This window comes from Leptodactylus fuscus, chromosome 5, assembly GCF_031893055.1.
Source record: "Leptodactylus fuscus isolate aLepFus1 chromosome 5, aLepFus1.hap2, whole genome shotgun sequence".
Lineage (NCBI taxonomy): Eukaryota > Metazoa > Chordata > Amphibia > Anura > Leptodactylidae > Leptodactylus > Leptodactylus fuscus.
The window spans coordinates 83,761,816-83,785,118 of record NC_134269.1 but is presented as its reverse complement, the minus strand read 5'-3'; the positions used below and the strand labels follow the sequence as shown (position 1 = coordinate 83,785,118).

Below are 23,303 nucleotides of genomic sequence, written 5' to 3'. Positions count from 1 at the left end.
TACCATGTGGTCCAATATATGTCTCCTATCCTTTAAAGTAATAGCATTGATACACATACATTGGTGACTATAACAACATAGGTTCACATGTATCCTATACCACTATATACAGGTTTAATAGCACTGTGGCTTACCCATGTTGCCAATAGGAGGTATACAAGTCGGGACAAGCACTCACTTCCCAGTACCTGCCGTGCGTTTCGGCTATGCAGCCTTCGTCAGGAGGTCCATCTTTTATATATGTGTATGATGTAATAAATAAAATTTTGTCAAGTTTATTGACCTAGACTGGATGTGTAATATATTCCTTTTATACTAAGTGTCATACTCACAATTGTTTTTCTTGTGGATGTTATTGAACGGAGTCTGTCATCAGGCTTTAAAGGGATTCTACCATTAATAACTTTATTTTTTCCTAGTTGACACGTAGGAATAGCCTTAAGAAAGGATATTCTTCTCCTACCTTTAGATGTCTTCGCCCCGCCATTCACTTAAAAATCCGTTTTTTGTTGGTATGCAAATGAGTTCTCTCGCAGCACTGGGGGCATCCCCAGTCCTGCGAGAGAACTCTTACGCAAGCATGCACAGTACGCCTTGTACTCCATAGAACTACAGGAGCGTACTGCGCATGCTCGCGTAAGCGGCCACAAAAAAATGGCCGCCGGCATGTGCACTCGGTCTACGGGCCCTATGGCAGAGCCAACTGCGCAGGCATACAAGTGTGACCCCAGTGCCGGAAGAAGAAGATGAATAGGCTATTGCTGACGAAGATGGAGGCGTCGCTGGAGAGAGTTCTCTCGCAGCATTGGGGACGCGCCGCAGTGCTGTTTGAGCGCTGAGGCCCGCCCCCAGTGCTGCGAGAGAACTAATTTGCATACCGACGGAAAACATATTTTTAACCAAATGGCGTGGCGAAGAAGACATCTAAAGGTAGCAGAAGAATAGCTACCTTTTCAACTAGAAAAAAAATAAATTTAATGGTAGAATCCCTTTAACATATAAAACAGACACCACAGTTATATAGCTGAAATTCACCTGAATACAATGGATTTTATCCTAAAAAAAAAATGCAGATCTTCGTTACTGAGATAATTATACAAATGAGCAATCTGGGCATCAGACACCATCTCTGGTGCTCCAAACTGTTGTACAATTTACTTGTTTCCTCTCTGCCTTCCTTTAGTGCCAGCGACAAGTAGCAAAGCTTATATCTCAGCTGGTTCTGTATTCTTGCCACTGTGTATTGCACCTTCAGCAGCACATGCGCAGAACCGCTCTGACTTTGCAAGGTCGGAGTGGGTATACTGCGCATGCATCACAGTTCATCCGACTGTGGTGAGACACTAATCATTTCATCCTATACATAAATATAGCAAATAACAGTTGGAATAGGCTGTTTCCATGACTAGGAACGCATGCTGTAACTTATTAAAGGGTTCTAAGGCAAGAAAATAAGATATTTTTGGTAATCCAAGAGCTTCAAGGAAAGTGTTGGAAGGACTAGTTGTTCCACACATATCCTAGGCAGAGTTATTAGCATAAAAAAGTGACCTTTAAGATTATGATTCACTTTTAGAATTTCACTGTTATGATACAATGCCCTCATTGAAATGAAATTCCATTTTTTTGTAAGCATTAGATTTAAACAGGAAAATGTGGGTGTTTAGAACAGGGCATGTTTTACTGGTAGCTGAATGTGCTTTGTGCTCTTAATGTCCGTGAGATGATGTGACCATTAATAGATCGGATAGAACTAATACGGAGACACTGCATTCATGTTATCTACTTGTGGTATATACGCACTAGTAGTGCATGACTGCTTGGCCACAGTCTTTTCTCTATGCAGTAGATTCGTTTAGTTATTTTCTTTATCCCCTGTTACTTCTGTTTGTCAAGGGTTACTTTCACAAATCATTAGAATGAATTTTTCCACAGACATAAAGTTGTTAAACTGTTGCAATAATCTACTGCTAACACAGATAGATAAAGGCCAACTTTACTAAAACAGGAAAAAGTCATTGTGCCGCTAGCTTCTCTACGTCATGGCTAAAGTACTCATTTTCTTTCATTTACATTTAGCACACATTTTGAATTACGGGCATCATGGTAACACAATTACTATGTTAAAAATGATGAACAAAGTTCAGCCGGTGAACTAAAGCTATCAACCACTCTTGGGCCCGATTCACATCTGCGTTCGGGCCATTCCATTCCTCTCTCCACATGAAAAATGCAGAGAAAAGTCCTGCAAGCAGTGCTTTTCTCTCCGCATTTTTAGTGTGGAAACTTTTTTTATGCAGATTAGATTTTCGTTCAGGGGGTCCCCAAGTGGACCTCCCGAAACGGAAACCCTTGCGCAGATGTGAACCAGGCCTCCTAGCTGATTTATCATCACAATACTAGATTACGTGACAACATGCCATGTGCAGATAGAATCAAGCTTCGGCATCTGATACTGGGAGAGGTAACCAAGTTTAATTTAAAACTACAAATAGATTAATATAATCAATGTATAGGTTGAAATAGAAGTCTCTAAGTTTGGTACATGTATCATTCAAGCCAAGAAATAAGTCTGTCACAGGTGTACAGGTACAGGTGATATATCTCCTAAAATGGTGGTATAAAAGGCCATTGAATGTAGTTAAAACCTATGGGTCAAATAAATAGGTTCACTGCCTGGTGAGAGTGGATTCAAGAATCTCCAATTTCACTTTCATAGTATAACCACGAGGGACATGGCATATACATAGCTCCACAATGCTACAAAGCTCCTTGTTTGTGTACTCTGATCACATGGAAGCCTGTGGGAATCAAGATATCAAGTACTGCTTTTTTTGCTGAATGGAATTACATCATGAGTAGAGATGAGCGAACACTAAAATGTTCGAGGTTCGAAATTCGATTCGAACAGCCGCTCAATGTTCGTGTGTTCGAACGGGTTTCGAACCCCATTATAGTCTATGGGGAACAGATACTCGTCAAGGGGGAAACCCAAATCCGTGTCTGGAGGGTCACCAAGTCCACTATGACACCCCAGGAAATGATGCCAACACCTCTGGAATGACACTGGGACAGCAGGGGAAGCATGTCTGGGGGCATCTAACACACCAAAGACCCTCTATTACCCCAACATCACAGCCTAACAACTACACACTTTACACACTCAATACCACCTCTCTGACAGTAGGAAAACACCTTGAAACATGTGTATTTGGCACTTGCAGTGAGGAGAGCTTGTCACCAGCAGTGAATTTGGCCCTTGTAGTAAGTTGAGGTTGGCACCAACATTTGTTTTGAAAATCAGGGTGGATTGAGCCTCTAACCAGCAGAGTTTGGGCAAATTCATGGTGGAGGGAGCCTCTAAACACCCCAGTTTGGGCAAATTCATGGTGGAGGGAGCCTCTAAAAACCCCAGTTTGGACCAATTCATGGTGGAGGGAGCCTCTAACCAGCCCAGTTTGGGCAAATTCATGGTGGAGGGAGCCTCTAAAAAACCCAGTTTGGACCAATTCATGGTGGAGGGAGCCTCTAACCAGCCCAGTTTGGGCAAATTCATGGTGGAGGGAGCCTCTAACCAGCCCAGTTTGGACCAATTAATGGTGGAGGGAGCCTCTAACCAGCCCAGTTTGGACCAATTAATGGTGGAGGGAGCCTCTAACCAGCCCAGTTTGAACCAATTCATGGTGGAGGGAGCCTCTAAACAGCCCAGTTTGGGCAAATTCATGGTGGAGGGAGCCTCTAAAAAACCCAGTTTGGACCAATTCATGGTGGAGGGAGCCTCTAACCAGCCCAGTTTGGACCAATTAATGGTGGAGGGAGCCTCTAACCAGCCCAGTTTGGACCAATTCATGGTGGAGGGAGCCTCTAAACAGCCAAGTTTTGGGAAATTCATGGTGGAGGGAGCCTCTAACCAGCCCAGTTTGGACCAATTCATGGTGGAGGGAGCCTCTAAACAGCCAAGTTTTGGGAAATTCATGGTGGAGGGAGCCTCTAACCAGCCCAGTTTGGACCAATTCATGGTGGAGGGAGCCTCTAAAAAACCCAGTTTGGACCAATTCATGGTGGAGGGAGCCTCTAAACAGCCCAGTTTGGGCAAATTCATGGTGGAGGGAGCCTCTAACCAGCCCAGTTTGGACCAATTAATGGTGGAGGGAGCCTCTAAACAGCCCAGTTTGGGCAAATTCATGGTGGAGGGAGCCTCTAACCAGCCCAGTTTGGACCAATTCATGGTGGAGGGAGCCTCTAACCAGCCCAGTTTGGGCAAATTCATGGTGGAGGGAGCCTCTAAAAAACCCAGTTTGGACCAATTCATGGTGGAGGGAGCCTCTAACCAGCCCAGTTTGGGCAAATTCATGGTGGAGGGAGCCTCTAACCAGCCCAGTTTGGACCAATTAATGGTGGAGGGAGCCTCTAACCAGCCCAGTTTGGACCAATTCATGGTGGAGGGAGCCTCTAACCAGCCCAGTTTGGACCAATTAATGGTGGAGGGAGCCTCTAAACAGCCAAGTTTTGGGAAATTCATGGTGGAGGGAGCCTCTAACCAGCCCAGTTTGGACCAATTCATGGTGGAGGGAGCCTCTAAACAGCCCAGTTTGGGCAAATTCATGGTGGAGGGAGCCTCTAAAAAACCCAGTTTGGACCAATTCATGGTGGAGGGAGCCTCTAATTAGCCCAGTTTGGACCAATTAATTGTGGAGGGAGCCTCTAACCAGCCCAGTTTGGACCAATTAATGGTGGAGGGAGCCTCTAAACAGCCCAGTTTGGGCAAATTCATGGTGGAGGGAGCCTCTAACCAGCCCAGTTTGGACCAATTAATGGTGGAGGGAGCCTCTAACCAGCCCAGTTTGGACCAATTAATGGTGGAGGGAGCCTCTAACCACCCCAGTTTGGACCAATTCATGGTGGAGGGAGCCTCTAACCAGCCCAGTTTGGACCAATTCATGGTGGAGGGAGCCTCTAAAAAACCCAGTTTGGACCAATTCATGGTGGAGGGAGCCTCTAAACAGCCCAGTTTGGGCAAATTCATGGTGGAGGGAGCCTCTAAAAAACCCAGTTTGGACCAATTCATGGTGGAGGGAGCCTCTAACCAGCCCAGTTTGGACCAATTAATGGTGGAGGGAGCCTCTAAACAGCCAAGTTTGGACCAATTCATGGTGGAGGGAGCCTCTAAAAACCCCAGTTTGGACCAATTCATGGTGGAGGGAGCCTCTAACCAGCCCAGTTTGGACCAATTAATGGTGGAGGGAGCCTCTAACCAGCCCAGTTTGGACCAATTAATGGTGGAGGGAGCCTCTAACCACCCCAGTTTGGACCAATTCATGGTGGAGGGAGCCTCTAAACAGCCAAGTTTGGACCAATTCATGGTGAAGGGAGCCTCTAAAAACCCGTTTGGACCAATTCATGGTGGAGGGAGCCTCTAACCAGCCCAGTTTGGGCAAATTCATGGTGGAGGGAGCCTCTAAACAGCCCAGTTTGGGCAAATTCATGGTGGAGGGAGCCTCTAACCAGCCCAGTTTGGACCAATTAATGGTGGAGGGAGCCTCTAACCAGCCCAGTTTGGACCAATTAATGGTGGAGGGAGCCTCTAACCACCCCAGTTTGGACCAATTCATGGTGGAGGGAGCCTCTAAACAGCCAAGTTTGGACCAATTCATGGTGGAGGGAGCCTCTAAAAACCCCAGTTTGGACCAATTCATGGTGGAGGGAGCCTCTAACCAGCCCAGTTTGGACCAATTAATGGTGGAGGGAGCCTCTAAACAGCCAAGTTTTGGGAAATTCATGGTGGAGGGAGCCTCTAACCAGCCCAGTTTGGACCAATTCATGGTGGAGGGAGCCTCTAAAAAACCCAGTTTGGACCAATTCATGGTGGAGGGAGCCTCTAAACAGCCCAGTTTGGGCAAATTCATGGTGGAGGGAGCCTCTAACCAGCCCAGTTTGGACCAATTAATGGTGGAGGGAGCCTCTAAACAGCCCAGTTTGGGCAAATTCATGGTGGAGGGAGCCTCTAACCAGCCCAGTTTGGACCAATTCATGGTGGAGGGAGCCTCTAACCAGCCCAGTTTGGGCAAATTCATGGTGGAGGGAGCCTCTAAAAAACCCAGTTTGGACCAATTCATGGTGGAGGGAGCCTCTAACCAGCCCAGTTTGGGCAAATTCATGGTGGAGGGAGCCTCTAACCAGCCCAGTTTGGACCAATTAATGGTGGAGGGAGCCTCTAACCAGCCCAGTTTGGACCAATTCATGGTGGAGGGAGCCTCTAACCAGCCCAGTTTGGACCAATTAATGGTGGAGGGAGCCTCTAAACAGCCAAGTTTTGGGAAATTCATGGTGGAGGGAGCCTCTAACCAGCCCAGTTTGGACCAATTCATGGTGGAGGGAGCCTCTAAACAGCCCAGTTTGGGCAAATTCATGGTGGAGGGAGCCTCTAAAAAACCCAGTTTGGACCAATTCATGGTGGAGGGAGCCTCTAATTAGCCCAGTTTGGACCAATTAATTGTGGAGGGAGCCTCTAACCAGCGCAGTTTGGACCAATTAATGGTGGAGGGAGCCTCTAAACAGCCCAGTTTGGGCAAATTCATGGTGGAGGGAGCCTCTAACCAGCCCAGTTTGGACCAATTAATGGTGGAGGGAGCCTCTAACCAGCCCAGTTTGGACCAATTAATGGTGGAGGGAGCCTCTAACCACCCCAGTTTGGACCAATTCATGGTGGAGGGAGCCTCTAACCAGCCCAGTTTGGACCAATTCATGGTGGAGGGAGCCTCTAAAAAACCCAGTTTGGACCAATTCATGGTGGAGGGAGCCTCTAAACAGCCCAGTTTGGGCAAATTCATGGTGGAGGGAGCCTCTAAAAAACCCAGTTTGGACCAATTCATGGTGGAGGGAGCCTCTAACCAGCCCAGTTTGGACCAATTAATGGTGGAGGGAGCCTCTAAACAGCCAAGTTTGGACCAATTCATGGTGGAGGGAGCCTCTAAAAACCCCAGTTTGGACCAATTCATGGTGGAGGGAGCCTCTAACCAGCCCAGTTTGGACCAATTAATTGTGGAGGGAGCCTCTAACCAGCCCAGTTTGGACCAATTAATGGTGGAGGGAGCCTCTAACCACCCCAGTTTGGACCAATTCATGGTGGAGGGAGCCTCTAAACAGCCAAGTTTGGACCAATTCATGGTGAAGGGAGCCTCTAAAAACCCGTTTGGACCAATTCATGGTGGAGGGAGCCTCTAACCAGCCCAGTTTGGGCAAATTCATGGTGGAGGGAGCCTCTAAACAGCCCAGTTTGGGCAAATTCATGGTGGAGGGAGCCTCTAACCAGCCCAGTTTGGACCAATTAATGGTGGAGGGAGCCTCTAACCAGCCCAGTTTGGACCAATTAATGGTGGAGGGAGCCTCTAACCACCCCAGTTTGGACCAATTCATGGTGGAGGGAGCCTCTAAACAGCCAAGTTTGGACCAATTCATGGTGGAGGGAGCCTCTAAAAACCCCAGTTTGGACCAATTCATGGTGGAGGGAGCCTCTAACCAGCCCAGTTTGGACCAATTAATGGTGGAGGGAGCCTCTAAACAGCCAAGTTTTGGGAAATTCATGGTGGAGGGAGCCTCTAACCAGCCCAGTTTGGACCAATTCATGGTGGAGGGAGCCTCTAAAAAACCCAGTTTGGACCAATTCATGGTGGAGGGAGCCTCTAAACAGCCCAGTTTGGGCAAATTCATGGTGGAGGGAGCCTCTAACCAGCCCAGTTTGGACCAATTAATGGTGGAGGGAGCCTCTAAACAGCCCAGTTTGGGCAAATTCATGGTGGAGGGAGCCTCTAACCAGCCCAGTTTGGACCAATTCATGGTGGAGGGAGCCTCTAACCAGCCCAGTTTGGGCAAATTCATGGTGGAGGGAGCCTCTAAAAAACCCAGTTTGGACCAATTCATGGTGGAGGGAGCCTCTAACCAGCCCAGTTTGGGCAAATTCATGGTGGAGGGAGCCTCTAACCAGCCCAGTTTGGACCAATTAATGGTGGAGGGAGCCTCTAACCAGCCCAGTTTGGACCAATTCATGGTGGAGGGAGCCTCTAACCAGCCCAGTTTGGACCAATTAATGGTGGAGGGAGCCTCTAAACAGCCAAGTTTTGGGAAATTCATGGTGGAGGGAGCCTCTAACCAGCCCAGTTTGGACCAATTCATGGTGGAGGGAGCCTCTAAACAGCCCAGTTTGGGCAAATTCATGGTGGAGGGAGCCTCTAAAAAACCCAGTTTGGACCAATTCATGGTGGAGGGAGCCTCTAATTAGCCCAGTTTGGACCAATTAATTGTGGAGGGAGCCTCTAACCAGCGCAGTTTGGACCAATTAATGGTGGAGGGAGCCTCTAAACAGCCCAGTTTGGGCAAATTCATGGTGGAGGGAGCCTCTAACCAGCCCAGTTTGGACCAATTAATGGTGGAGGGAGCCTCTAACCAGCCCAGTTTGGACCAATTAATGGTGGAGGGAGCCTCTAACCACCCCAGTTTGGACCAATTCATGGTGGAGGGAGCCTCTAACCAGCCCAGTTTGGACCAATTCATGGTGGAGGGAGCCTCTAAAAAACCCAGTTTGGACCAATTCATGGTGGAGGGAGCCTCTAAACAGCCCAGTTTGGGCAAATTCATGGTGGAGGGAGCCTCTAAAAAACCCAGTTTGGACCAATTCATGGTGGAGGGAGCCTCTAACCAGCCCAGTTTGGACCAATTAATGGTGGAGGGAGCCTCTAAACAGCCAAGTTTGGACCAATTCATGGTGGAGGGAGCCTCTAAAAACCCCAGTTTGGACCAATTCATGGTGGAGGGAGCCTCTAACCAGCCCAGTTTGGACCAATTAATTGTGGAGGGAGCCTCTAACCAGCCCAGTTTGGACCAATTAATGGTGGAGGGAGCCTCTAACCACCCCAGTTTGGACCAATTCATGGTGGAGGGAGCCTCTAAACAGCCAAGTTTGGACCAATTCATGGTGAAGGGAGCCTCTAAAAACCCGTTTGGACCAATTCATGGTGGAGGGAGCCTCTAACCAGCCCAGTTTGGGCAAATTCATGGTGGAGGGAGCCTCTAAACAGCCCAGTTTGGGCAAATTCATGGTGGAGGGAGCCTCTAACCAGCCCAGTTTGGACCAATTAATGGTGGAGGGAGCCTCTAACCAGCCCAGTTTGGACCAATTAATGGTGGAGGGAGCCTCTAACCACCCCAGTTTGGACCAATTCATGGTGGAGGGAGCCTCTAAACAGCCAAGTTTGGACCAATTCATGGTGGAGGGAGCCTCTAAAAACCCCAGTTTGGACCAATTCATGGTGGAGGGAGCCTCTAACCAGCCCAGTTTGGACCAATTAATGGTGGAGGGAGCCTCTAAACAGCCAAGTTTTGGGAAATTCATGGTGGAGGGAGCCTCTAACCAGCCCAGTTTGGACCAATTCATGGTGGAGGGAGCCTCTAAAAAACCCAGTTTGGACCAATTCATGGTGGAGGGAGCCTCTAAACAGCCCAGTTTGGGCAAATTCATGGTGGAGGGAGCCTCTAACCAGCCCAGTTTGGACCAATTAATGGTGGAGGGAGCCTCTAAACAGCCCAGTTTGGGCAAATTCATGGTGGAGGGAGCCTCTAACCAGCCCAGTTTGGACCAATTCATGGTGGAGGGAGCCTCTAACCAGCCCAGTTTGGGCAAATTCATGGTGGAGGGAGCCTCTAAAAAACCCAGTTTGGACCAATTCATGGTGGAGGGAGCCTCTAACCAGCCCAGTTTGGGCAAATTCATGGTGGAGGGAGCCTCTAACCAGCCCAGTTTGGACCAATTAATGGTGGAGGGAGCCTCTAACCAGCCCAGTTTGGACCAATTCATGGTGGAGGGAGCCTCTAACCAGCCCAGTTTGGACCAATTAATGGTGGAGGGAGCCTCTAAACAGCCAAGTTTTGGGAAATTCATGGTGGAGGGAGCCTCTAACCAGCCCAGTTTGGACCAATTCATGGTGGAGGGAGCCTCTAAACAGCCCAGTTTGGGCAAATTCATGGTGGAGGGAGCCTCTAAAAAACCCAGTTTGGACCAATTCATGGTGGAGGGAGCCTCTAATTAGCCCAGTTTGGACCAATTAATTGTGGAGGGAGCCTCTAACCAGCCCAGTTTGGACCAATTAATGGTGGAGGGAGCCTCTAAACAGCCCAGTTTGGGCAAATTCATGGTGGAGGGAGCCTCTAACCAGCCCAGTTTGGACCAATTAATGGTGGAGGGAGCCTCTAACCAGCCCAGTTTGGACCAATTAATGGTGGAGGGAGCCTCTAACCACCCCAGTTTGGACCAATTCATGGTGGAGGGAGCCTCTAACCAGCCCAGTTTGGACCAATTCATGGTGGAGGGAGCCTCTAAAAAACCCAGTTTGGACCAATTCATGGTGGAGGGAGCCTCTAAACAGCCCAGTTTGGGCAAATTCATGGTGGAGGGAGCCTCTAAAAAACCCAGTTTGGACCAATTCATGGTGGAGGGAGCCTCTAACCAGCCCAGTTTGGACCAATTAATGGTGGAGGGAGCCTCTAAACAGCCAAGTTTGGACCAATTCATGGTGGAGGGAGCCTCTAAAAACCCCAGTTTGGACCAATTCATGGTGGAGGGAGCCTCTAACCAGCCCAGTTTGGACCAATTAATGGTGGAGGGAGCCTCTAACCAGCCCAGTTTGGACCAATTAATGGTGGAGGGAGCCTCTAACCACCCCAGTTTGGACCAATTCATGGTGGAGGGAGCCTCTAAACAGCCAAGTTTGGACCAATTCATGGTGGAGGGAGCCTCTAAACAGCCCAGTTTGGGCAAATTCATGGTGGAGGGAGCCTCTAAACAGCCCAGTTTGGGCAAATTCATGGTGGAGGGAGCCTCTAACCAGCCCAGTTTGGACCAATTAATGGTGGAGGGAGCCTCTAACCAGCCCAGTTTGGACCAATTCATGGTGGAGGGAGCCTCTAAACAGCCCAGTTTGGGCAAATTCATGGTGGAAGGAGCCTCTAACCAGCAGAGTTGTGGGAAAGCAGGGTGGAGGGAGCCTCTAACCAGCAGAGTTGGTGGAAATCAGGGTGGAGGGAGCCTCTAACCAGCAGAGTTGGGGGAAATCATGTTGGAGGGAGCCTAGTATTAGCAGAATTGTGCAACGCTTATGGTGGATGAGTATGAGGATGCGGAGGAATTGGAGAGGTTGAGTACAGACATGGAGTTTCATGTTGGGGTGCTTTACACAGGTGGGCACAAAAATGAAGGCTCTATCCAGTGGTGGTTCATTTTTATCAAAGTGAGCCGGTCGGCACTCTCAGCTGACAGACGGGTGCGCTTGTCAGTGATGATGCCACCGGCTGCACTGAACACCCTCTCAGATAGGACGCTGGCGGCAGGACAGGACAGCACCTCCAAGGCATATAGGGCAAGTTCAAGCCACAGGTCCAACTTCGACACCCAATACGTGTAGGGCGCAGAGGGGTCGGAGAGGACAGGGCTGTGGTCGGAAAGGTATTCCCGCAACATGCGCCTATACTTCTCAGCCTGGTGACACTAGGACCCTCCGTGGCGGCACTTTGGCGAGGGGGTGCCATCAAGGTGTCCCAGACCTTAGACAGTGTGCCCCTCGTTTGTGTGGACCGGTGAGAACTTGGTTGCCTACTGGAGGAACTGCCCTCCCTGCCGCCACTGTCACATGCTGGAAACATCTCCATCATATTCTGCACCAATTGCCTGTGGCAAGCATTGATGCGATTGGCCCTCCCCTCTACCGGAATAAAAGACGAGATGTTGTTTTTATACCGGGGGTCAAGGATAGCAAAGATCCAGTACTGGTTGTCCTCCATGATTTTGACAATACGCTTGTCGGTTGTAAAGCACCCCAACATGAACTCAGCCATGTCTGCCACAGTGTTAGTTGGCATGACTCCTCTGGCCCCACCGGAAAGTTCAATCTCCATTTCCTCCTCATCCTCCATGTCTACCCATCCGCGCTGCAACAATGGGACGATTCGAAGTTGCCCGGAAGCCTCCTGTATCACCATCACATCATCGGACAACTCTTCTTCCTCCTCCTCCTCCTCCTCCTCCTCCTCCTCCTCCTCCATTAAACGCAGTGAAGCGGACAGATGTGTGGACCTACTCTCCAGCTGTGACGGATCGGATGCTATCCCTAACTCCTCTGTGTGATCTGAGTTATCCCTGATGTCAATCAGGGATTCTCTCAGAACACACAAGAGCGGGATTGTAAGGCTCACCATCGCATCCTCAGAGCTCACCCTCCTTGTGGACTCCTCAAAGACCCGTAGGATGTCACAAAGGTCTCTCATCCATGGCCACTCATGGATGTGAAACTGAGGCAGCTGACTTTGTGGCACCCTAGGGTTTTGTAGCTGGTATTCCATCAAAGGTCTCTGCTGCTCAACCACTCTATTCAACATCTGAAACGTTGAGTTCCAGCGTGTGGGGACGTCGCACAAAAGCCGGTGTTGTGGCACATGCAGGCGTTGCTGGAGAGATTTTAAGCTAGCAGCGGCTACTGTCGACTTGCGAAAGTGGGCGCACATGCGCCGCACTTTCACCAGTAGCTCTGGAACATTGGGGTAGCTCTTTAGGAAACGTTGCACCACTAGGTTGAAGACGTGGGCCAGGCATGGAACATGTTGGAGTCCGGCAAGCTCCAGAGCTGCTACCAGGTTCCGGCCGTTATCACAAACGACCATGCCTGGGCCCAGGTGCAGCGGCTCAAACCATATTGCCGTCTCATCGAGGAGGGCATCCCTCACCTCGGAGGCAGTGTGCTGTCTGTCCCCCAAGCTGATCAGCTTCAGCACAGCCTGCTGACGTCTACCAACGCCAGTGCTGCAACGTTTCCAACTCGTAGCTGGGGTCAATCTAACAGCGGAGGAGGAGGCGGTGGCGGAGGAGGAGGCGGTGGCGGAGGAGGAGGCGGTAGAGGAGGAGGAGGAGGGGGGTGTTCTTCTCGTGTCCCTGCCAGGAATGTTAGGCGGGGAGACGAGGTACACCGGGCCAGTTTGGGAAGCAGTCCCAGCCTCAACTACATTTACCCAGTGTGCCGTCAGTGAAATGTAGCGTCCCTGTCCGCATGCACTTGTCCACGCGTCGGTGGTCAAGTGGACCTTTGTGCAAAGCGCGGAACTAAGGGCCCGCCTGATGTTGAGTGACACGTGCTGGTGCAAGGCGGGGACGGCACACCGGGAGAAGTAGTGACGGCTAGGGACGGCATAGCGAGGTGCCGCAGTTGCCATCAGGTCCAGGAAGGCGGGAGTTTCAACAAGCCGGAACGCCAACATCTCCTGGGCCAGCAGTTTAGCGATGTTGGCGTTCAAGGCTTGCGCGTGTGGGTGGTTAGCAGTGTATTTCTGCCGCCGCTCCAATGTCTGAGAGATGGTGGGTTGTTGTAAAGAAACGCCTGATGGTGCCTTTGATGGTGCAGGAGAAGGAGATAAGACAGGACCAGGGGAGGATGAGGTAGAAGTCAACAAAGTGGCGGAGGCAGATGAAGTGGTGTCCTGGCTCGTCCTCTGGAGTGCATCGCCAGCACAGTCAGCAGTGGCAGTGGCAGAGGCAGAGGCAGAGGCAGTGGCAGTGGCGTGAACGGCAGGCGGCCTTTGTCCTGCCGTTGCTGCCTGCCACTGATTCCAGTGCTTGGATTCCAAATGACGGCGCATTGAAGTGGTGGACAGGTTGCTCTTCTCAGAGCCCCTAATCAATTTCGAGAGGCAAATTGTGCAGACAACACTATATCTGTCCTCGGCGCATTCCTTGAAAAAACTCCACACCTTCGAGAAACGTGCCCTCGAGGTGGGAGTTTTTCGGGGCTGGGTACGAACTGGAACATCTTGGGAGATTCCGGGTGTGGCCTGGCTTCGCCTAAGCTGCTGACCTCTGCCTCTGCCTCTAGCTACCCTTTTTGGTGCTGCACCTGCCTCAACATCCACACTACTTTCCCCGCTTGACATCCCCCCTGTCCAGGTCGGGTCAGTGTCCTCATCATCCACCACTTCCTCTTCCAACTCCTGTCTCATCTCCTCCTCCCGCACAATGCGCCGGTCAACTGGATGCCCTGACGGCAACTGCGTCACATCATCGTCGATGAGGGTGGGTTGCTGGTCATCCACCACCAAATCGAACGGAGATGGAGGAGACTCTAGTGTTTGAGCATCTGGACACAGATGCTCCTCTGTTAGGTTCGTGGAATCGTGACGTGGAGAGGCAGGTTGAGGGACAATGAAAGGAGCGGAGAACAGCTCTGGGGAGCAGGGACAGTTTGGGTTATTGTTCTGTAAAGCTTCGGAATTTTGGGAGGAAGGAAGACAAGACTGTTGGGTAATAGGAGGAGAGGAGGCAGAGTCTGACTGGCTGCTGGACAATGTGCTGTAAGCGTTCTCTGACAGCCATTGCAAGACCTGTTCCTGGTTCTCGGGCCTACTAAGGTTTGTACCCTGCAGTTTAGTTAATGTGGCAAGCAACCCTGGCACTGTGGAGTGGCGCAATGCTTGCTGCCCCACAGGAGTAGGCACGGGACGCCCTGTGGCTTCACTGCTACCTTGCTCCCCAGAACCATTCCCCCGACCTTGCCCACGGCCTCGTCCACGTCCCTTTCCGGGAGCCTTGCGCATTTTGAATTCCTAGTTAGAAATTGGCACTGTATACCAGTAGTAAAAATTGTGGGTGCACGTAACCCCAATATATTCTTTGAATTCCCAGTCAGACACTGGCACTATATGGCAGTAGCAAGAAATGAGGGTATTTGTATTCCCAATATACTCTTTGAATTCCCAGTCAGACAATGGCACTGTATACCAGTAGTAAAAATTGTGGGTGCACGTAACCCCAATATATTCTTTGAATTCCCAGTCAGACACTGGCACTATATGGCAGTAGCAAGAAATGAGGGTATTTGTATTCCCAATATACTCTTTGAATTCCCAGTCAGACAATGGCACTGTATACCAGTAGTAAAAATTGTGGGTGCACGTAACCCCAATATATTCTTTGAATTACCAGTCAGAAACTGGCACTATATGGCAGTAGCAAGAAATGAGGGTATTTATAACCCCAATATATTCTTTGAATTCCCAGTCAGACAATGGCACTGTATACCAGTAGTAAAAATTGTGGGTGCACGTAACCCCAATATATTCTTTGAATTACCAGTCAGAAACTGGCACTATATGGCAGTAGCAAGAAATGAGGGTATTTGTATTCCCAATATACTCTTTGAATTCCCAGTCAGACAATGGCACTGTATACCAGTAGTAAAAATTGTGGGTGCACGTAACCCCAATATATTCTTTGAATTACCAGTCAGAAACTGGCACTATATGGCAGTAGCAAGAAATGAGGGTATTTATAACCCCAATATATTCTTTGAATTCCCAGTCAGACAATGGCACTGTATACCAGTAGTAAAAATTGTGGGTGCACGTAACCCCAATATATTCTTTGAATTCCCAGTCAGAAACTGGCACTATATGGCAGTAGCAAGAAATGAGGGTATTTGTATTCCCAATATACTCTTTGAATTCCCAGTCAGACAATGGCACTGTATACCAGTAGTAAAAATTGTGGGTGCACGTAACCCCAATATATTCTTTGAATTACCAGTCAGAAACTGGCACTATATGGCAGTAGCAAGAAATGAGGGTATTTATAACCCCAATATATTCTTTGAATTCCCAGTCAGACAATGGCACTGTATACCAGTAGTAAAAATTGTGGGTGCACGTAACCCCAATATATTCTTTGAATTCCCAGTCAGAAACTGGCACTATATGGCAGTAGCAAGAAATGAGGGTATTTGTATTCCCAATATATTCTTTGAATTCCCAGTCAGACAATGGCACTGTATACCAGTAGTAAAAATTGTGGGTGCACGTAACCCCAATATATTCTTTGAATTACCAGTCAGAAACTGGCACTATATGGCAGTAGCAAGAAATGAGGGTATTTATAACCCCAATATATTCTTTGAATTCCCAGTCAGACAATGGCACTGTATACCAGTAGTAAAAATTGTGGGTGCACGTAACCCCAATATATTCTTTGAATTCCCAGTCAGACACTGGCACTATATGGCAGTAGCAAGAAATGAGGGTATTTGTATTCCCAATATACTCTTTGAATTCCCAGTCAGACAATGGCACTGTATACCAGTAGTAAAAATTGTGGGTGCACGTAACCCCAATATATTCTTTGAATTACCAGTCAGAAACTGGCACTATATGGCAGTAGCAAGAAATGAGGGTATTTATAACCCCAATATATTCTTTGAATTCCCAGTCAGACAATGGCACTGTATACCAGTAGTAAAAATTGTGGGTGCACGTAACCCCAATATATTCTTTGAATTACCAGTCAGAAACTGGCACTATATGGCAGTAGCAAGAAATGAGGGTATTTGTATTCCCAATATACTCTTTGAATTCCCAGTCAGACAATGGCACTGTATACCAGTAGTAAAAATTGTGGGTGCACGTAACCCCAATATATTCTTTGAATTACCAGTCAGAAACTGGCACTATATGGCAGTAGCAAGAAATGAGGGTATTTATAACCCCAATATATTCTTTGAATTCCCAGTCAGACAATGGCACTGTATACCAGTAGTAAAAATTGTGGGTGCACGTAACCCCAATATATTCTTTGAATTCCCAGTCAGAAACTGGCACTATATGGCAGTAGCAAGAAATGAGGGTATTTGTATTCCCAATATACTCTTTGAATTCCCAGTCAGACAATGGCACTGTATACCAGTAGTAAAAATTGTGGGTGCACGTAACCCCAATATATTCTTTGAATTACCAGTCAGAAACTGGCACTATATGGCAGTAGCAAGAAATGAGGGTATTTATAACCCCAATATATTCTTTGAATTCCCAGTCAGACAATGGCACTGTATACCAGTAGTAAAAATTGTGGGTGCACGTAACCCCAATATATTCTTTGAATTCCCAGTCAGACACTGGCACTATATGGCAGTAGCAAGAAATGAGGGTATTTGTATTCCCAATATACTCTTTGAATTCCCAGTCAGACAATGGCACTGTATACCAGTAGTAAAAATTGTGGGTGCACGTAACCCCAATATATTCTTTGAATTACCAGTCAGAAACTGGCACTATATGGCAGTAGCAAGAAATGAGGGTATTTATAACCCCAATATATTCTTTGAATTCCCAGTCAGACAATGGCACTGTATACCAGTAGTAAAAATTGTGGGTGCACGTAACCCCAATATATTCTTTGAATTCCCAGTCAGAAACTGGCACTATATGGCAGTAGCAAGAAATGAGGGTATTTGTATTCCCAATATACTCTTTGAATTCCCAGTCAGACAATGGCACTGTATACCAGTAGTAAAAATTGTGGGTGCACGTAACCCCAATATATTCTTTGAATTACCAGTCAGAAACTGGCACTATATGGCAGTAGCAAGAAATGAGGGTATTTATAACCCCAATATATTCTTTGAATTCCCAGTCAGACAATGGCACTGTATACCAGTAGTAAAAATTGTGGGTGCACGTAACCCCAATATATTCTTTGAATTCCCAGTCAGAAACTGGCACTATATGGCAGTAGCAAGAAATGAGGGTATTTGTATTCCCAATATATTCTTTGAATTCCCAGTCAGACAATGGCACTGTATACGCGTAGTAAAAATTGTGGGTGCACGTAACCCCAATATATTCTTTGAATTACCAGTCAGAAACTGGCACTATATGGCAGTAGCAAGAAATGAGGGTATTTATAACCCCAATATATTCTTTGAATTCCCAGTCAGACAATGGCACTGTATACCAGTAGTAAAAATTGTGGGTGCACGTAACCCCAATATATTCTTTGAATTCCCAGTCAGAAACTGGCACTATATGGCAGTAGCAAGAAATGAGGGTATTTGTATTCCCAATATACTCTTTGAATTCCCAGTCAGACAATGGCACTGTATACCAGTAGTAAAAATTGTGGGTGCACGTAACCCCAATATATTCTTTGAATTACCAGTCAGAAACTGGCACTATATGGCAGTAGCAAGAAATGAGGGTATTTGTATTCCCAATATATTCTTTGAATTCCCAGTCAGACAATGGCACTGTATACCAGTAGTAAAAATTGTGGGTGTATATAGCCCCAATTCTATTGCTAGGGGACTTGCAGGGTATTTCTGGGGTGAAGGTGGGGGGGCACACCGTTGGAACGGGTATCGGGGTATATATCGGGTATACGGGAATACACTGACAGTGTATTCCATTCAGGATCCTGGGAAAGCTGGGTTGCGGCGATTGAGCCCGTCAGTGCCACGTTACACTGACAAGCTTCTCCCTGGAATTTAGCTCTTACAAGAGCTGTTGGTTGTCTTCTCCTTCCTATCCTAGCCTGTCCCTGCCTACCCAGAATCTAAGCCCTAGCTAGCTGGACGGAAACCTCCGTCCTCGGTGAATTGCAAGCTCAGAATGACGCGAAGCTGGGCGGCGCTGTTCTTTTAAATTAGAGGTCACATGTTTTCGGCAGCCAATGGGTTTTGCCTACTTTTTTCAACGTCACCGGTGTCGTAGTTCCTGTCCCACCTACCCTGCGCTGTTATTGGAGCAAAAAAGGCGCCAGGGAAGGTGGGAGGGGAATCGAGTAATGGCGCACTTTACCACGCGGTGTTCGATTCGATTCGAACATGCCGAACAGCCTAATATCCGATCGAACATGAGTTCGATAGAACACTGTTCGCTCATCTCTAATCATGAGAAAATTGACAGAAGTGTATATATGGATACCTCTTTTAGTTTCAGGAGCTACTATATTTGTGCAAATATAAGTAACCCAATTTTGTTGTAACTGCTTACATTTTTGGTTATAAAGGGATTCTATCATTGGTATCAGTGGTTTTGAGATAAAGACATTCCTGGATAGCCTTTAAAAAGGCTATTCTACAACTAACTTCTTTTTTTCAATTCTCTCCACTGTTCCATTGTAATCCTGGATAAATCACTTTATCAGTCTGGAGACAGACTGCAGGTTACATGACTCAGAGGATTCATGTCTATGGAGAGAGGAGGGAGAGGAGTGAGCAGGAGATAACAGAAGAAAGACAGACTGATGTTTGGTTCACACTTGCATTCGAGTTTCTCTTCTTTCGGTCCACTTAGGAACCCAAAAAAACGGAAACCTAATCCGCTTAAAAAGTGGTTACTCTCTGCATTTTTCAAGCAGAATAGGGACAGAAACTCCAAACAGCGATTGAACGCAGATGTGAACCTAGACTGAAACTGAAGTGAGTGGGGTGGGGTAGGATAGAGTGGTGACTCCTGAATCCAAAATATTTGTTATAACTCCCGTTAGAAAACTTAGATTTCATATTTCCTGAATTATACAGAATATCTATGCCAGGTCTCGACTGCTGTAGATTTCCATTCAGGCAGATGGACATGTGACTGATTTATTTCAAAACTGGAGCCTCTTGATACATCAGGTGCTTGTTGGAGGCCTTTATTAATAAATTCCCCCATTAGGACAATGTCGGCTGAACGAGATTATTTTGGTGGACTGACATACTGATTCTTCCACCCATCAGACGATGATGTGGAGGCAACACCTCACTGCCCACTCACCATTGAGAACACATGCATGCTCATGAGATATAGCTATACAAGAGTTATTGAAGTTGTATGACCAGCTCGTAACGTATAGTAATAATTATTGGTAAGGATGAGAAAGGGGTAGGCTTAAATGTCATTGGTATGAATAAGGGTTAGCACATTTCCTTTCACCATTTATACTTCCAATATAGTATTAAACCCAGTGGGAGCTCAAAATATTCTTTGATGTATTTTTTTTGTTTTTTCTTCCCGTTATGGCTCATATAACACTACTCCCTATAGCATGGTTTTACTGCTGGAATGTACTTTTACAATATTGTCTTCAATACTATAATAATTAAAAGCATGTACAGTATCTGTTAACATATATCATCCTATCTTGTGCATAAAATACTACATGTTACTGTATACTGTAGGTATTATGTTGTACTCTTAATTTACTCAAAACTAGGTTTTCTTTTCCTAGTAAGATAATGAAAACCAAGTGATGCCTCCGTTCATTGTCATGAAACACTCAAGCAGTTCAGGTTGTTTCCATCCATCTTCACATAATCCTTCAGTGGCTCTCACCGGCAGTGAGGTCTCCGGAGCTGTGAATAGCACATTGTGTGGACCTCATATTCTTACATCAGAATCTTCTACTCTTTCATATGAAACATTTAATTTACTACTGACTACATTTAATGTATTTAATTGCTATTTTCAGTCCACCGAGGTCTGCTCAACCATAGCCAGTTGGCAGAGCTTCTCTTTCCCTACTGTACAAGGTTTCTAATATGAAGTCATTTATGTTCCAAACTTCTGTCAATTGCCAGCTAGACACCAGCAGAGACATGGCTTTTTAATACCCTGTTAATACGAATATAAATATCTCTGAAACACCTTGAGGCATGGCGTGCATTTCGTTTTACTTTCCACTCACTCCTCATTATTGTGCGGAGGAGGAGAACTTGGTTATATTATAATCGGAGAATAAGTGAAAGTGGTAAAACGAATATCGGAATGATTTTGGGTTTGTTTCACAGTTATCCTTTGTTTCTGTCTGAGAATATATTAGTACTCTAGATTACGATGTAACTACTGTCTGACACATTTATTGCTCCTCTGGTTCAGTGGCCCATGTATCATATTATTTTTAATCAGGTTCCGGGGATAGACATGGTTCACTATATCAAAACAGCAATAAATCTTTGCCTTAGATGATATATAGGCTTGACAACTTACAGTGTATCAAACTATGCTTTCTTGTAAATGTGAGGTTCTTCTGTGTATGAAATCTGCACAGAAATAAGTTCTTTACTGCGCTTTTTCTAACTTGCAGTCACTGTTGTGTTTGAATTCTGGGAATGTTAATGATCCTATGGTGTTGTCGCTGATAAACATGGCCTTGCGTTGTGATGGTGAACCCTACATACTTATGACAAACTGATAAATGAGTTATTGGCACCAAATACAAAGGGGAAAAAAAGCAATTGTAACACTATTGTACCATAGTTTGCACTACTTTACTGGGTGCAGTTTAGTCATAAATAGAGATCAAAAGCTGTCATGATGGCAGCAGAAAAGAGAATGAGGTCAGAAAAAAGTGAAGTCCTAATATCTGTAAACAGCAGGAAGCGTAATGGAGCCAAATTAACTTTATTGGTAAGGCCCAGAGTGAGGAGGGAAAAGGACTCTTGTGAAGCCTGGGGCACATAGGCACTGAATGGATGGAGGAACACTTGTCACATACTGGTCCTTTATGAGGCCCAGAGCGGGTGCTTGTGCATGGCAGAGATGTGGCCATGAGAAGAACATTGTGGCTCATTGTGGCCATGAGAAGAACATGAGATCATGAAATCCGGCAAGTATTTGAGTATGGAACCTGAACTATAATCATTGGAAATCTATTCACCCTTCCATCAAGGAATTGTAAGACAGACTAAAGCCATTATTCCTAGGGTATAACCAAGGGATTAGTTCTTTAGCAAAAAAAAAAAAAATGTGAGGAATATAGCAATAAGAACATAGGATGTTAAGCTGAAGCAGACAATGAATATCTTTATTTGTGTTACAGGAAAAAAAACGAATTGCAATTCACAATGCTGCACGACAGTGGGATATTCAGCAAAACCGAGTATTACCTGGCATAAATTCAGACCAGGAAAGTGGAGGTTCTGTAAGCCCTTCTCACAAACCATGCCAGTTGAATGGATCTACTCCTTATGAATTTAATGAAGACAAGAGGTAAAATAAAATGTGAATCTCTGCGAATGTATTGTATGTAGTGGTGGAAATTATGTGGACAATAAATAAGTCATAGGAGATAAGTAAAATAGCTTTACTGTCCTGCTGTGTATGCGCTGCTGTTTACTATGTACCTGCTTTTATTGTATTTTAAAGTAAATGGAATTATTGATTGAAGAATAAAAGGAGAACATTAAAAAGAACAATTCCACTTACGAAGGGATCCTTATAGAAAGCTGGAATAGTCATATTTTATTAATCTAGTGTAATAACATTAAACTCTAAACAGTAGTAGATAAAAGGTGGGCTTATTTCCAGATTCATTGGGAACGTTTGTTCCATCGTGGCCCATTTAGTTCCATGGGTCAGGTCTCATTTTAGAACTGAGTGATCCATACTTGGGTGTTAACTCTTAGTAAGATTGATACCATTTCTTGGGTTTGTGGTAGCAGTATAAGGACTTTTTCAGAGAAAAACTATTTTAATTAAAACTGTTTTCATTAATGATCAGACTGGCATAAGAAACTAATAAGAAAATAAAGTTAAGGCTGAGCTCACATATGCGTGTTCTAGTCTGTCATAGGAACAAAAGAGTAGACAAGACCGTAAAGACAGATAAATCTAATAACTGATGGCAGTTTTCACCATTTTGGTCAAAGGGGTCAGTTGGGTATCTGTTATTTTTGCCATCAAGTCCATGATTTTATAGGAACTCTATGACCGAGCCAGCTGTGAATATTTCCATACATCTTTTACATTGTATTTTCATATGGGTCACTATGATGCCTGTGATTGACTGTGGTATTGACCTGAATATAGTCAGAGTAGATATTACAAAGGCAGGCTGTCTCCACGTCTCACAGGGTAGAAGAAATGAAAGGGACAAACAGGAATTAAGCTATGCTAATATGGAACAAATGAAGGCAGCAGCCTACTGGATTTATAGAACTCTCATCCAGATTGTCTTTGTGACAGGGAGATTCCTATATGGGAGTAAACTAGGAGAGCCAGGCCAGTCATGGGGTCTCCGTACTACATATAGGTATGGGTCTATCAGAAATCAGAAATTTTCTATAAAAATGACAAATGTGCCCAAGGAATATGTAGGAACATGCCTTTTAAGGTATAAGAAGAGGTTAAGGTACTTGCTCCTAGCCATATCAATCCTGCATATGGAATCAATATTTAGTGCCAAAGCACTTTACCCAAGATTGCAAGGTTGTAACCTAATCTTCACTATGACTCTGTTACTAGCAGTGGGATATTTTAGTGTAAGGCATTTAAAATACATGACATCTGGGTTTCAATATCTTGATCTATTTTGTCATTACAGGCTGAAATACTGAGTACTAAAATCCCCAAGGTTTAAGAAGCCAAAATACCACATCTTTCTGGGCTCGTCGAGGCCTTTAAGTAGCTTTTCAGTTCTGTGCCTCGTAAATTATTTACACTTAAATGCTAGCAATAAAAATGTTTGT

At 46.1% G+C, this 23,303-nt stretch overlaps 1 protein-coding gene across 1 annotated transcript in view; it reads left to right on the top strand.

Annotated features, from left to right (window-relative positions):
* The window catches only part of LOC142203106 (leucine-rich repeat-containing protein 49-like), a 115,544-nt gene that overhangs the window by 62,312 nt on the left and 29,929 nt on the right, over positions 1-23,303 (top strand). The window contains exon 12 of the mRNA XM_075273599.1: positions 21,656-21,825. Coding sequence (XP_075129700.1) covers positions 21,656-21,825 — 170 coding nt within the window. The remainder of the gene's footprint in view (positions 1-21,655; positions 21,826-23,303) is intronic.